This window comes from Coturnix japonica, chromosome 4 (genome assembly GCF_054131305.1).
Source record: "Coturnix japonica strain WE chromosome 4, WE-NBRP24, whole genome shotgun sequence".
Taxonomy (NCBI): Eukaryota; Metazoa; Chordata; class Aves; order Galliformes; family Phasianidae; genus Coturnix; species Coturnix japonica.
The window spans coordinates 62,416,407-62,431,862 of record NC_140666.1 but is presented as its reverse complement, the minus strand read 5'-3'; the positions used below and the strand labels follow the sequence as shown (position 1 = coordinate 62,431,862).

Here is a 15,456-nt window from a genome sequence, read left to right as displayed (position 1 = left end):
CCCCGCTTGACAACAAGTGGTGCCTAAGGAAGATCGACTGGTGATGGGAGTCTCCTCCCTCTAGCACTTCCACCAGCAACTGCAGAGAAAACTCTCTGAGCTCTGATGTGCCTTTCAGAGGGCACGGGGCCTCTCCAAAAGGCAGAGCCACAACAAAAGCCTTCCTGGAGGACTTCTGCTAATTCCTCACACAGCACAGCTGCCAACCATTGGTACCTCGCTGCTGCTACCCACCTCCTCCCCCCTCACTAAACTCTCAGCGCCCAGCCCCGTATCCAGGAGAACCACCTCTCCCACTCTCTTCTGAGCTTCCTCTGGCCCTCCTCCAGGACTCCCAGCATGCCCCTGCCTTGCCTACACCTGCAGCCAGCGGTGCACAGCTGCACTCGGGGCTTCCCCGCAAGACACGCGTCCGGACGGACAGACGGCACCAAGCCTCCATCCTCTGCCACTGCTGGACACAGCTCCTCTCAGACCACATGGCCACTTCTGGAAAAGTAAGGGTACCTTGCTGCCTTCTTTCCTTCCCCCCACGCACTGAGATACCCTGGGAATGGCTCAGCCAGCACACCTGGGCTGCAGACCATCCTTTCTCCGACTTCCCTCTCTCACTCAAACCTCTCTGAGTTACACAAGCCTCTGCTCCCATATAGCTGCAGAACATCAGTATCTGCGTGAGGCAGTAGCTTACCCAGCACGGGAAGGGGAGGGCTTCTCTCACAGCTTTCTCCCACTGGAAACTGAGTAGCTCTTCTGCTATGAATGCTGCCTGGATGCCAGCAGCTTCTCTGCTCCACACTCCTTCTCCAGGATTGCGCTGTGACACTCAGTATCCTTCCAGAAGTGCTGTTGTAGAACGGCGGGAGAAAAACGACCACACCTGTCATTGACATATGATCAGCTAATCTCATTTATTCCTTGTCTGAGTGTACATTTATAATACGGATAATTAGCTCATACATATTGCAAAAGCGGAGCTCATCATTCGTTCCAAATTACATACCATCCCAGAGTATCTTAGCAGCTTATTGTTATCATACTGAGAGCTACACCCTTCCTGAGTTCCCAGAACCATGGCTAGTTTCTCACCATCCCAGGGCATCCTGATGTTCTCGCTGTCCTTGCAGGTGGTACGGCTGCTTGATTAACTGCACCGTGTTTATGACCTTTCTCAGCTAACTAGCTGTAAAAAACACTCTCTACAAAGTGCCTTGGTCCCCTTCTCCGCTAGGGAACGGCTTGCAAGAGGGAGACGGCAGGATCCCATTAAAAGAACAGGGTGCTGAACTGATCTTTGGAAGGGCACAGGCCAGGGCAGAGTTAGCGTTTAGTACTTCCTTGGAGCTGAGCTATTGACAGAGTTTGACAGACCATCAGTTTACTTCTTTTTAATCAGTTACTCCTTCTCAGAGGTGCATCTTCTCACACAGCCTCACCGCTTCCATTCTTCCAGGTTATCCGATGCAGAGCTGCAGTTGCCTGGGCAGCGGGCAAATCACTCTCTGTTGAGGAGATAGAGGTTGCACCTCCAAAGGCACGTGAAGTGCGTGTCAAGGTAAAAGCATGTTTTACTTTTTTATTTCCCTCTCCCATGGAAATTGCTGTTCTTGTGTACATACTGTTTGCCTGGCATTGTGCGGTCACATGTTCCTTGCATTCTGCACTGCACATTATATTTAGATGCCGCAGAAAAGGATCTTCCTGCTCACCAGGGTTTGTGCTTGGCTTCTGGTTCATCTTACCATGCAGCTCAGCCCAGATCATGCTACTCCCTATCCATACTATTTTCCACATCTTTCTTTCAAAAGAGCATCAGGGAAGAGGTGCTTGAGCAAGACATAAACAAAAGGATGGAAAAAAATAACCAGAAAGAACTATAGGAATGAAACTGTGCAGTTTTGCCACCTGAGAAACACTTACCATTGACAATAAATATGTCAGCGCAGTCCCCTTCTTACCAGGCTCCCATGTATGACAGCTATGATACACTATGAGCACTGTGATAAAATACAGCAACATCCAACCTACAGAACCCAGTGAGTGGTGCAATCCATGCTGTCTACTGACCATCACTGCAGATTGCACAGTGCTAATGAGAGCTGCACTTATTTATTTATTAATTAGGAAAAAGATTAATATTTGGATTAAATGCAAATATTTTTTGAATGGAGTTAGAGTTAGGGTACTATCGCTAGGCTGCCATTGGAGATGATGATCTTCGAGGACTTTTCCAACTTGGGTAATTCTATGATTCTATGAATATGCGAGCTGGTAGACAGAAGCACACAGATATGTGCAGCAATGCTCTGAGAGGGTGGACCGCTGTAACTTCCCAGTAGCCATTCAATGCCCTACGTGCCACAGACTCTCCCCAGCTTTTGGCACCAATGATATTCAGGTAAACAGAAAAGAACAGTCCCCACTCAAATATCAAATAACAACTGCAAAGTGAAGCACTTTGCACACAGCTAAGTTATACCCGTTAAAAGCCAGAGACTTGCCAGCAAAAAAACCTCCATAGCCCTGCAGCAATGCACAGAGGAAAGCCATACAAAGCATTCAGCATGAGCTGAGGACCTGTGCTGGGCTTGAGCACAGAGACACCAGCACAAGGCGGTGGCACCAACTCGGGTGGCACTCACAGAACATGCTGCACCAGCTTGGTCTTTTGAAAGCCTGTTGTTTCATCAGCTCATCCAGTCTCTCCACTCCAACAGATCGTGGCCTCGGGGATCTGTCACACAGACGAACATGTTCTAGGAGGTACCTTCCCAGATGTAGAATTTCCAGTCATCCCAGGCCACGAAGGAGCTGGGATAGTGGAGAGCATTGGAGAAGGAGTGACCTCTGTGAAACCAGGTAACCAGCGCATGCAACCAGGACTCAGCTCTCAAAGTCTGTAAGGCTGCACAGAGATCAGAATTTCCCTCTGGCTGCACACCAGTTGTGCTGCACTGTCACACACACTTTCCTCATCAACACCACAAAGTGCTTGAGGCAGGCTCTGAACAGGTTCTGTGGACAGGGAAAGCAGAGAGTTCACAGCAGGGTGCTGTCATCAGAAAGCTCATCTGAGGTACGCCAACAGGATGCTGAGTTAGAGGTACTTAACACTGAATCTGCTTTGTTCCAGGAGATAAAGTCATACTCTTTGGAATCCCTCAGTGTGGAGAATGCATCTTCTGCAAGAATCCCGACTCCAACTACTGCCTGAAATCACAGTGAGTTTGTTTTCACCAACCCTTTGCCCAAATAGTCTCAGTTGTCATCAGTTCTGATACACACAGTATGTAATGAACAACACATGCATGTGCTTCCAACAGCCTCACTGAACCACAAAACCTGCTACCTGACAAGACCAGCAGGTTCACTTGCAAAGGGAAACAGATCCACTACTTCTTTTGGAACAGCACCTTTGCAGAATACACTGTTGTGCCTGAGTGCACCCTGGCCAAGATAGATGCTGCTGCACCTCTGGACAAAGTCTGTGTGCTTGCCTGTGGTTTTCCCACAGGATACGGGGCTGCCATCAACACCGCTAAGGTTGGTATTCAGACGTGCTGAAATTAAGCACCCCACATCCACTTTTACATCCTAAAAAAGCAACAGAAACTTCCTCCTCACACAGGAAACCAACCCAGCCCCATGTCATGCAGGTAAAACCCGGCTCCACCTGTGCAGTCTTTGGCCTTGGAGGAGTTGGCCTTTCCGTTGTCATGGGCTGCAAGGCAGCTGGAGCGTCGCGCATCATTGCCATCGATATCAACAAGGACAAGTTTGCCAGGGCCAAAGAGATGGGAGCCACCGAGTGCATCAACCCTAAAGACTTCAAGAAGCCCATCCAGCAGGTGCTCACTGAGATGACCGGTCATGGTGTGGACTACTCCTTTGAGGTTGTTGGGACCACAGACACCGTGGTACGTGACATTTTAGCACATCCTCCTTCCCAGAATCACATCAAACTAATTCCATCACAACACATGGTATCTTGTGTGCTGACTGCACTTCAGGCCATTCTGCTTGGGGAGAAATGATCCAGGAGGGTCAAAATAAGTACAGAGCTTACCAAGGCTGGTGTAGAAAACAGCCTCTGTTATTAGGTACCAGGGAGTCACCAAACCTGCAAGAAACTGAAGCATTTATGATCAATTCATCTGCTGTGCTTGCCTGTCCCACCAGATTGCTGCCCTGGCCTCTTGCAATATGAACACTGGCGTCTGTGTGTTGATTGGAGCAACCCCTGCTGGTTCAACAGCTCCCATTGATCCTTTCCTTCTACTCAGTGGGCGCACCTGTAAAGGTTCTCTGATTGGAGGTAGGAAGCTGGGAAAGCCATTTTAGCCATTTCAGTCTTGAACTTTCTTGGGAATTCCCAAATGTCGCTGGAATTAATACCCCCCAGGGCGTACATTAACCCACCCCTTGAGACTGCAGTTACTGAAGTTCAACAATGTACCCAGCACCAGAGTCTCAGAAAGTCTCTTGAGAGGACAATGATTTCAAAGGTACAAGTGAAAACACTACATTTTCACCTTACATTAAGTGTGCAACCTAACCATGAATCTGCAGATATTTAGCAACTTCCTGACCCGTTTGCAACAACCAGGCACCAAACAACTCCACCAGATATCCTTTACCAAAACATCATTTTTCCAGCTATTCACTGGATGCAATTTCTCCCATTTCCAGGATGGAAAATGAGAGACTCCGTCCCCAAATTAGTTGCCAGCTACTTGGAGAAGAAATTTAACTCCGACTTGCTGATCACACACACGCTGCCGTTTGCTCAAATCAACGAGGGATTTGAATTGCTCCGTGCAGGCAAAAGGTGAGATCCTGATTCTGACTAGAATGAGTGATGCACAGCAGCCTTGAAGGTGCATCTCTGTCATCATGTCAACTCAGCCAGTAGCACCACTTGTAGCTCCTGCCTTCCAATTTTCCCTCTCCAGCATCCGCACTGTGCTGCTCTTCTGAAGGACGCGATCAGGGCAGCATGAATGCAGCACACAGTCCAGCAGATGCCCCCCTGTGTGGGCCCTTCCCTCCCCCACTGCCTTTCATGGAGTGTACAGACAGAAGCACAAGGATCCTGTCAGCTGTGCTGCTCTGCCAGCGCTCCTGCGCCCATCCTCTCCAGAGAAAACAGTTCTATAAATAAAGGCTGTCTTACAAACTCTTCCTGCAGAGTGCTGTGAAACAATAGGTGCTGATGTTTCTGAGCTGCACATTCTTTGCACACTTTCACACCAAACACCTCATACACTTTTGCATGTGCACGTCCACCTCGGCCAGTATTCAGCTGGCTGCATGCTGTGACTCAGACCAAGGGACAGAGCACCCACACTGTTGCCAGTCCTTCCTCTCTCAGGATCACCACATGTTTCACGCATTACACTCATTTCTAGCCTGGCAGTCCCCAATCTCTACTGACGCATGCAGCTATACTTCTCCTCACATAGGACTGTATACATTTTCCCTTGCTGAACCTCATCATATTCCTCTCTGCTCAATTCTCCAGCCTGTCCAGGTGTCTGTGAATGACAGCATAGCCTTCTGGTATAGCAGCCTCTCCTCTCAGCTTCATATCATTAATAAGCCGGCTGAGGGTGCATTCTATGTCACTGATGAAGACTCCTTAAAGGCACAGGATCAGGCTGTCCCTGAATGCTGTAAAGTGAGCTGTAAGGGAAGAAAACTGGTGTGGGTGAACTGGGATCTATTTTTGAGACTCCAGAGGAAAAAGAGAGTCTATGTCCTTTGGAAGAAGGGACTGGCTACTTGGGGAGATTACAAGTTGCTAAGGTATGCACGGAGGAAGTTAGGAAGGCAAAAGCCTGACTCGAATTTAGATTGGCTTCTACAGTAAAAAAGAATAAGAAATCCTTTTACAAATATATCAATGGTAAGTGCAGAACCAAGGAATAAACCACACAATTAAACAAACAAACAAACAAACAAAAACCTAAAACTTCTGTCCACTGTGCATAAGAGTAAAAGATAGAAAAAACTCCACGAAAACAAGACTATTAAAGTACTTAACTTGAAAACAGATCTTGAATGATTGTTAGGATACAGTATAGCTTAGCTCTTTTTCCTAATGAAGCATCAGTTCTCTAGATCATTCCTGAGACACAGTTTGTACTTAAATGCCCCAGTGATTATCTATTTCATTATTGTTTGAAGGTGTATCATATTGTCAATGTTTAACCTCCTTAGAGAGGTGCTCAATCTGATAGCCATTTTTTATGGCTCCAAAGACTTATTATCCCTGGGCTATAATAATAGACTCTTCAATTTCCAGCATTACCTAAGGCCATCAATCAAAGGTAATTTCCCTTTGTAGTCTTAACATGAGGCAACCTCATGTTTGGTTGATTTTTAATTTAATTTTATTTTTTATATTTTTGCCAGTGTGAAAGTTTTAGGTTTTGCTTTAAGTTATGTGCATCCCTCCATTATATCATATTTGTACCTATTTCTACCCATAGCAATTATATTTCCATGCTAATATTTATATAACTGTGCCTGTATCTGGAGAAGAAAATTTCAACACCAGTAAGATCAAAGCAGTCAAAGATGACTTCACATACTCTTACACATTTTTAAGCAGAGGTGGCATGTTTATGGCTCAGTATCTACGCAAACAACAAAATACTGCTCAATTTTCTTATTCTGAAATGAATGAGGAAAACAAATTTAAGACACGCAAGATCTCTTTTCCATAGCAAATAATTATGTTCTGCCTTGTGAAAACACCCATTCCTAACACCATCAGAGTCCAGATATTTAGCGTGTATTAGAATTGTTGACTTCTTTGAGTGGGAAGAGACCCCTAAAGGTCACCTAGTATAACACCCCTGCAACGAACAAGAACATTTCTGCAGTTAGTTCAGCTAATTCAAGTTGGTCCGAGCCCCATTCAGCCTGACCCTGAACGTCTCCAGGGATGGGGCACCCACCACCTCAGCACACAACGTGTTCCACTGCCTCACTACCCTATGCACATCAAAATGTTAGTTTAGTCCTCAGAGCTGATAACATTTCCGTATTATCACTTCAGAAATCAGCTGGAAACAAATAGGTGCAGTTCCATTCAGCATCTCACAAGTGTTCGCATAACTGCTGCCCCTAATGAAAGACTATGCTGCATGCCAAGTTATACCACACTGCTGACACATTTGAGTACCGGCTGTGCCTTTTCTTTCACATCCTCAAATCCCAATTTAAATTTGAAAAGTCACCCATTGCTCAGAGAAATGCTCATTCAGTACGTGTATGTTATAACTGATGCAACACACAGTTTAGTGCACAATCACATCAACTTTTATTCAAGGTACGATTCTGCTGTTCAGTCAGGGTTACTGACTTTCTCTCCAGTGCAAGGACAGGTTCAAGGGGGAACTTAAAAAGCTTATTGTGCCAGCCATTTAATTTAAAGCATGCTGTATAAGATAGAACATAAGTTTCTCATCACCACATGACAGCTATATATGCATACAGGAGTGTAGCTAGAAAGCAAAATCTTGCCCGAAGAACAGGGCTGCCTCCATGAGCAGGTCATTCTAGTAAATCAACACTTACTTTGAGCTGTAACACTTTGACGAGACAAAATTCGACTGCAACAAAATAACTCTGCTTTAAGTCAGGGAACTCCTGTGAAAACCATGTGAAGCCCTGCCGGGTGTGCCGGGCTCTGCTGCTCTCGCAGCACCACCTGGTGGGTCCTTACCATGTTCTCTGTGCTCTTTTGATGGACTTTGCCGACAGAGCAGGAAGATTCGGATTCCTGAACAGGTCCACATTTGTCTGCAGGACAATTAGTATGTATTAGAAGGTGCTATCAAGAGCAAGCAAGGCACTGCCATCACAACCCTTCCCTCATTTTTATCTAAACACTGGAATCAACACATGGAAGATCAGACCTTTCAAGTTTGATTCCTATTTTCCAATCGTCTATGGATGTATCTTGCAAAACAAACTGCTGATTTGAAGAGCAACAAGGGTTTACAATTTCCTTGAATTCTACACAACTACTTCTCAGTGCTTTATAGGGATGTAGGAGAGCTTAAATCAGAAGGCCAGTTTTGAGAGCTAAGTCCCACAAGACTGATGCACTAGAGCAACCAAAGCCACAATGAGAGCCTTCACCGAGAGAAACAAGCCCAGTTCCCTCAACCTTTCCTCATAGTAGAGGTGCTCCAGCTCTCCAGTCATCTTAGTAGCCCTCCTCTGGACCCACCCCAAGAGCTCCACATCTTTCCTGTACTGGGGGACTCAGAACAGAAGTTGTAAAACCCCAAACTCCATCCGACCCCCGCCCCCTCCTCCAACACCGCCCCCTCACCGCGCATGCTTACCGCGAGCGAAGGGGGCGGAGCTGCCTTTCCTCTCCGACTGTGAACGACAGTGGAGCGCCATGGCCAGCGGGGTGAGGTGTCGTGCGGGTCTCAAGCTTTTTGCTATCAGTGTAGCGGTCTTTCTTGCTTTTTTCCCCCCTTTTTTACCTCTAAGAATGTTCTTCCTGGAGGCGGTGCGGGCTGCGGGCTATAACTTTAGGGACGCCTATTTCGGGCCTGCACACAGCAAGAGCCGCTTCAGGTCAGCGCAGGGGGTTTCTCTATGCAATGGGGCAGTGCTGTGCAGGGTACCGATGCCTTTTGCTCTTGCTTTGTCGAATTCAGACTGAAATCTGGCACGTTCAGCTGTTAGGAGTCAGCAACTCGGATGTGATCACGACATGCTTTTGTAATGTGTACCCAGGGTGTAAAAAGCGGAGCAAGAGGCAACTGTATCCAATGGGGGTGTATCCCATGTGTTCAATGGCGATGTCCGTGTGCCGTTTTGTAATGCTGTACTTCAGCCCCTTTGGGTTGGCAGCAGTCAGTTGTGCACGCTGTGAGCCGCAGTGCCTGTAGCTGTGCTGTTACAGGTACCTGGCAGCGTAGGGCAAAAAGTGATGCAGAAAAACTCATCAAGTGCCCGTTATTTTGTTGAATATAGTTGATGAATCAAGTGAATTAAGGGAAACAAGTCAGAGCTGGAGTTCCTTGTCAGGTTGTGTCCTTGTAGATAAGGCCTTGAGCTTGATTCTGTAACTCTCTCCCACGTATCCTGCAGGAAATTACTGTACGTTGCATTGTTAGAAAGGTGGATCTGCCAGAAGGCAAAATATGGACTATATGACCTGCTGCCTGTTTTCTCCTACCCTTATTATACTTTGGTTGAGTAAGAGACTAACATTCAAATTCCACATCTCGGTTCACTCATTAACTTTGTGAAATGTAGGGCATTTAAATAAGTCTTTGTGCTGAAATCGCATATTTCAGACCTGGCATTCTTCCCAAAAGCTACTTGGTTTTCTCTCGCTTCTTTGCTTGGCTGAACAAGAATTACGCTGTAATGAAACAATCAATGTTCTGTCCTCTTTTCATTTTGTTGCCTTTTAGGTTATTAAGTGCAAGGCTGCTGTTGCCTGGGAGACAGGTAAACCTCTCTCTATTGAGGAGGTGGAGGTCGCTCCGCCAAAAGCTCATGAAGTTCGCATCAAGGTAATTAAGTTGGTAACAGTATGTGTTGTATTTCGGGACGTTGAGTATTAAAGCTGTTTGTTTACCAGCAGAAGAAATGTTGAATGAACAGTGTTAGTTCATTCTTAACTCAGCTGGCTTTACAAAGAAGAAAATTATGGGGTTTAGATGATCTGAGTCTGGTCTAATAATCATAACTAGACTTGGGCATCAGTAATGTCAAATCTGGGACCCCGGCTTGCATTAGGAAGACTTGCACTAATTCCTACCTTGAGTAAACCAGATGGACATATTTTGCCTGTTTTAACATCAGGATGTATTTGATGGAGATGATGTACCATCATAAATTTCCCTTTTTCACAGTATGATATACAGCTGCCTTACCAGCAGTAGCAGTAAGCATGTTGTGCCACAAACATTGCTTGAATCAGAAAGCTTCTATTGGCATTGTTTCTGCATTACTAACCAAAGGGAAATATTTAAACCTGTGTTACTATTTTTCAAGATGCCTGAGCTTTGTATATTTCTTTACAGGTCGTTGCCACTGCTCTCTGTCACACTGATGCCTATACTCTGAGCGGTGCAGATCCCGAGGGACGTTTCCCTGTGATTTTGGGTCACGAAGGAGCTGGAATTGTAGAAAGTGTTGGGGAAGGAGTAACAAAAGTAAAGCCCGGTAAGAAAATACCTTGCATCTTCAGTCTTTTATGATTTCCTTACAAGTGGTGCTTTACTACAAGATCAACTCTCAAATCTGGCTACTCACACAGTATATTGCAGGAATTATTGTTTCGTTTTAGGGAGTATGTCTACATGCATTTCTTTTGTCTGTGAGGGACACTGAGGGATAATGCTATTTATTCTATGTGCTCGTGGCTTAAGGATTGGAAGACTCCAGATTTCTTACTTGAAGTTGGATCAACATAATGAGAAGAAATGATAGTTATCACCTGCTGTTTTAATTAAAGAGCCTAAAAATGTCTTATTGTATTTCTATTAGCTTGAGGTTGTTTTGTTTTACAGTCATGTTCCCGTTTGTTCTGGAATGATCAACTTCTGATTAGCTTTCTGTTCAGGTGTGAGAAAGTGTTCTAGCCAGCACTCCATAAGCAGTGTTACTCTGTGCTCTAAGCAGTCTCTAACACAGAAGTTTTAAACAAGCTGTGTTTCTTTTAAAGCCTTGGTTGACTCCATAATAGCCAGATTCTTTTCTTCTCTAGGGGATACCGTGATCCCTCTGTACATCCCCCAGTGTGGCGAGTGCAAGTTCTGCAAGAATCCTAAAACTAATCTGTGCCAAAAGATAAGGTCTGTATGCTTTCTGCCTTGACACACAGTCTGTTGAATATATGCCTGTTCTAGTTTTCAAAAGTAATTGACAGATTCTTTGAGAAGTAAAACTCTTGGTGAATCATTTTCTGATGTGGAAAGTATGTGCTTTAGGGGGTCAGTTATAAATTACTTCATGTTCTTCCATAGTATTTCTTGACTAAATCTTTCTGTTTTCGTGTTTGTGAAGGTGTGAGCTGTTAGCTTCTTTTCACAGCTCTGAAAACATAATTGCCTTGATTCCATATTTAATCTGTACTTGAAGGAAATGCTTTAGGGAATTTAGTTCTTGGTGCAAACATCGGAGGCTTTGAGTGGTACAGAATTACAGAGAAAGCTGTTTTTCCTGAACACCTGCTTCCCTGCTGGATCTCCAGCTGGGTCTGGTAAGCAGTGGAGGTAGTAAATCAAAGGAAGGGAAGGACTCCCTGTCATTGGGACAGACGTATCATTAATATTGTTTGATAGTTGATTTCTGTCAACTTACGGTTTATTGCAATGTTTCAAAAATCTATGGTGCAATTATGTAACTATAACTAGACTACCTATAGGCTTTGAGTCTCTACCTATAGTAGACTTAAAGGATACTTCCTGGTGAGATTGATTACTGCCAAATACTCTGACTCTACTTTCCTGTCTTTGCCTTAAGAGTTACTCAAGGGAAAGGACTCATGCCTGATGGTACCAGCAGATTCACCTGCAAAGGAAAGCAGATTTACCACTTCATGGGGACTAGCACCTTCTCAGAGTACACGGTGGTGGCCGATATCTCAGTAGCTAAGATAGATCCTGCAGCACCTCTCGATAAAGTGTGCCTGCTGGGTTGTGGTGTCTCTACAGGCTATGGGGCTGCTGTTAACACTGCTAAGGTAAAGGCTATGGTTGCTTTTGAATTTATCCCACACTTTTTCTTCATAATAGATCTTTAAATCAGTATTTCCCACTCATGGAAGGACGAATTTTCTCTGTTGCTCACAGCTCTCTATTTTTCCCCTAGGTGGAACCTGGCTCCACATGTGCGGTCTTTGGTTTAGGAGGAGTTGGGCTGGCTGCAATTATGGGCTGTAAAGCATCAGGAGCATCCCGGATCATTGGCATTGACATAAACAAGAATACCTTTGCCAGAGCCAAGGAGTTTGGAGCTACTGAGTGCATTAGCCCTCAAGACTTTGAGAAGCCCGTACAGGAGGTGCTGATTGAGATGACTGATGGTGGTGTAGACTACTCGTTTGAGTGTGTTGGTAACGTTGGAGTCATGGTGAGTGTTGGCATAAATGCAGCACTTGGGGGTGGTTAGCTAGGTGCCACTTAGTTGTTCAGCTGAACAGGAAAATGAGCTGCTTTCTTGTTATTGAAAACATGCCATGGTAATAATTAGTTTATTTTTAAATAGTATTGGTAACTACTATGACTAAAAAGGTCAATTTATATCCAACCCCAATAGTGAAAATGCAACTTCTTAGGTTAAAATAGTTTTCTTATACTATGCAAATGTTTGAAATCATTTTAATTAACAAATACAATATGAAATATACTGTACTACAAATAGTAAAATCTCAAGGACTGCATACTCAAGTATCTCCTTTCTCCCCCAGATAGTGAATTTAACCTTTAGAAACAGTGAGTGTAAGGCTTGGTTTTCAGGTGTGACGACAACATTGCTAAGCTGTCAGCTTCATGGTCTGTGTGGTCTCTGCTTAGTTTATCCCAGCTCCCTGTAGGAGTTCACAATGACTTCTCTGGAAGCCAGACAGGAAATAAAAAGAGCAAAGTGAATCATTAGAATAAGGGGTCTGAACAAATGGGAGACTTAATGTAACTTTCAGTGTATTTACTGTTCCTTAAATATTAACGTGGCTGAGGGTGAGGTACTGAAACCTGTGCCAGTATAGGCAGTGTAAACGTTATCTGTACACGCTGTGTTTTGTCCTGTCTATGTGCGTAGAGGGCTGCCTTAGAAGCCTGCCACAAAGGCTGGGGAGTCAGTGTGATAGTTGGAGTCGCTGCTGCTGGTCAGGAGATCTCAACGCGGCCGTTCCAGCTAGTAACCGGACGGACATGGAAAGGGACTGCGTTTGGAGGTAACTCTTTTGCTTTGGGTATAAAATTAATTTACAAGGTGTGAGAATACTTTATCTGATGCTCCTGCTAACAGGCTGCATACACATTGGTATGACGTATTACGTATCACAAAGGGAAAATACAGCCATACAACCATAAAGTTCTAAGGGGATGATATATAGCGTAATTGCTTTCTTATCAGCTGGAGGTTTGGGATGTAGTAAAATGACCTTTGTGGAGGTGGGAGTTCACCTAAATGTGTTTGTGTCGCTCAGTCAGTAAGTAGATTGTGGGGCTAAAGTGGGAATATTTTTATTTTAAAGCTCTTTTATAATAAGCAGCAACTTCTTGATAGACCTTTTCTTCTGTCAAACCATAAACCCATTCAGAATTTTAGTTAGCAGTGATCTGGGGATTCAGTAATTGCTGAAGTTAGTGAAGTACCCACGCTTGATGGATTTCTTTATGGAGCTCTTTTTCCAAGTAATACAAAACTTAGTTGGGTTATAAAGGTCTATTGAGGGGCTGACGGAGATGCCTACCACGTGATTTTCTAGGTGAGGGCTGTTGAGTTTTGAAATACTAATGAAAGGTTTGTGCTCTCCTTTCGTTCTTAATTCACGACCTGACTAAAGCAGGAGGGACAGACAGCACCAATCTCTATTTCTTTTCAGATGAATCAGATAAACACCCACATAAAGATTGTTACGTTTTCCTTCCTCTTTGTTCTGAGGTGGGTGGAAAGGACAAAAACAAATGTGTGCTTGCTGTCTTTCAGGCTGGAAGAGCGTAGACAATGTACCAAAGCTGGTGACTGACTACATGTCCAAAAAGATCAAAGTAGATGAGTTTGTGACTCACACCCTGCCTTTTGATAAAATCAATGAGGCTTTTGATCTGATGCATCAAGGAAAGAGGTAATGTTCCTAACACTGAAAGGTGTATATGTTTCATTAGGGGACAGGGTCAGGATAGGGGCTGGCATATACTGTGCACGTTCATTCTGAGACAGGTATGCTTTATCTGAGCTTCTAAATGCATGCCAAATCAGAGGCAGAGTAAAAAGCAAGCAACATATAAGGGAAATGCACAGGTAAAGGGGATGAGCTATTCTTAGCTTTGTATTTCTAAAACTACCGCTAAAACATTCCTTTGTAGAAAAACACACAGAAATCAAAGGACATTTTTTACCAAATACATGTGTACAGTTCATTAAACCATGAGTCTCATTATGCTGAAATCTACTATTGAGTTATTTTCAGACAATTACTTAAGATAGCTTCTTCCTTTATTAAGATAAACAGCAATTTGGACTGTTCACACTGCAAAGTTCTGCAGTTGACTGCAGATGGTGGGGGGGAAAAAATAGCAGTGTAAGTTACTTAAAATACTCCAAATTGCAAAAAGAGGGAATGCCTGTAAACATTAGTTTTCCTCATAGATATTTTGGCTAGTTATGAAAACTGATGCACATCACTTGAAAAGCTTTCCTGCTGAGTGTGTCTTCTTTGGAAACAGACTAAAGATCAAGGATAATGAGTGTTATCAACACCTTTTTTAGGCAGGTTTTTTAGTAATTGTTAGAGATATCATTTCATTCTTAAAAAAAGTAGAAGTTAAATGAGGGTATGTCTTGGCATACTTGAAAAGTGATGTATTTGTAACTCTTTAATATTTGTTCTTTTCCATTTTAAGCATTCGAACGGTTCTAAAGCTTTAGAGCCAGACACGAAGCTTCCAGTTGGCCAGCCGTGTGGTAACTGTCCTTTTATAATGCAATTTCTGACAAGGAGTAGGAACCTGCAGCTGAAAACTCACCAGGACTTAGGAAGATTTGAGGGTGAGCATTCTACATATTAAATGACCTGTTCTTCTGGGGAAAAAGTAATATAACCAGTAACCACAGGGTAGTGTTACATAAAGAACAAACACTGGTTTTGGGACTTCTGTACCTGTTCCTCAAATGTAATCGTGCCTAACTCAATTTACTTAATAAAAGCATATTTCTAAACAGTGGTGTTGAACTTGTTGATCATTAAGACATTGGTAGCTATATCTTACTGTTTTCCTTAGGTGGTTTTACAGTATATGGATGAGCATTTTTCAAACTCATTAGCAAATGATGGGGGATTCATTCCACCTGATGGTTTACTAAACATAGCAGGGTTGAAAAGCAGTGTCAGTGTGCTGCAGCTGCACAGAGAGGAGTAATTACTGTAGAGCTGGCAAGCTTCTGAGGCTGCTCAGGGACTATGAAGGACCTACTACCCAGCTCTACTTTGCAGCCAGCTAGGAAAGCAGACTGGCTGGATGAATGATCTAAAAAATGTCTGTTACTCATGTTTCCTTGGGAAGTCAAATCTATATTCTGCCTTAATTCCAACCTGGCTAATTACAGTGGCAGAAGGCAGGATTTTTGTAAAGGTGATTGATAGCATAAAACTACTTTGACTTGCCCTAATGGGGTCACCTCCAAGACTTCTGTAGCAGAGAAAATTCTGCTATTTCCTTAAACTTACTGGCAACTGAAGAAACA

General features: G+C 44.0%; 2 protein-coding genes and 1 long non-coding RNA gene across 4 annotated transcripts; 2 read left to right on the top strand and 1 right to left on the bottom strand.

Annotated features, from left to right (window-relative positions):
- Nucleotides 1-8: 8 nt before the first annotated feature.
- Nucleotides 9-5,179, top strand: LOC146761098 (alcohol dehydrogenase 1-like). Of its 2 annotated transcripts, none has more exons than XM_085547088.1 (9): nt 9-497; nt 1,454-1,555; nt 2,718-2,859; nt 3,134-3,221; nt 3,324-3,543; nt 3,657-3,917; nt 4,180-4,315; nt 4,690-4,828; nt 4,953-5,179. In XM_085547088.1, the coding sequence occupies exons 1-9, from the start codon at nt 480-482 to the stop codon at nt 4,975-4,977; spliced, it is 1,131 nt and encodes a 376-aa protein (XP_085403214.1). In that variant the 5' UTR covers nt 9-479; the 3' UTR covers nt 4,978-5,179. The 2 variants fall into 2 exon arrangements, with proteins under 2 accessions (XP_085403214.1, XP_085403215.1); XM_085547089.1 differs by having other exon boundaries at nt 63-497; nt 3,629-3,917.
- A 2,124-nt stretch (nt 5,180-7,303) lies between these two features.
- LOC146761097 (uncharacterized) lies at nt 7,304-8,498 on the bottom strand. The gene is made up of 2 exons (XR_014945946.1): nt 8,361-8,498; nt 7,304-7,809 (listed from the first exon to the last, which is right to left on the bottom strand). It is a non-coding gene; the product is annotated as an uncharacterized LOC146761097 (long non-coding RNA).
- Nucleotides 8,383-14,933, top strand: LOC107313656 (alcohol dehydrogenase class-3). The gene is made up of 9 exons (XM_015862100.3): nt 8,383-8,431; nt 9,450-9,551; nt 10,065-10,206; nt 10,751-10,838; nt 11,509-11,728; nt 11,857-12,117; nt 12,805-12,940; nt 13,699-13,837; nt 14,616-14,933. The coding sequence occupies exons 1-9, from the start codon at nt 8,420-8,422 to the stop codon at nt 14,638-14,640; spliced, it is 1,125 nt and encodes a 374-aa protein (XP_015717586.1). The 5' UTR covers nt 8,383-8,419; the 3' UTR covers nt 14,641-14,933.
- Nucleotides 14,934-15,456: the final 523 nt, after the last annotated feature.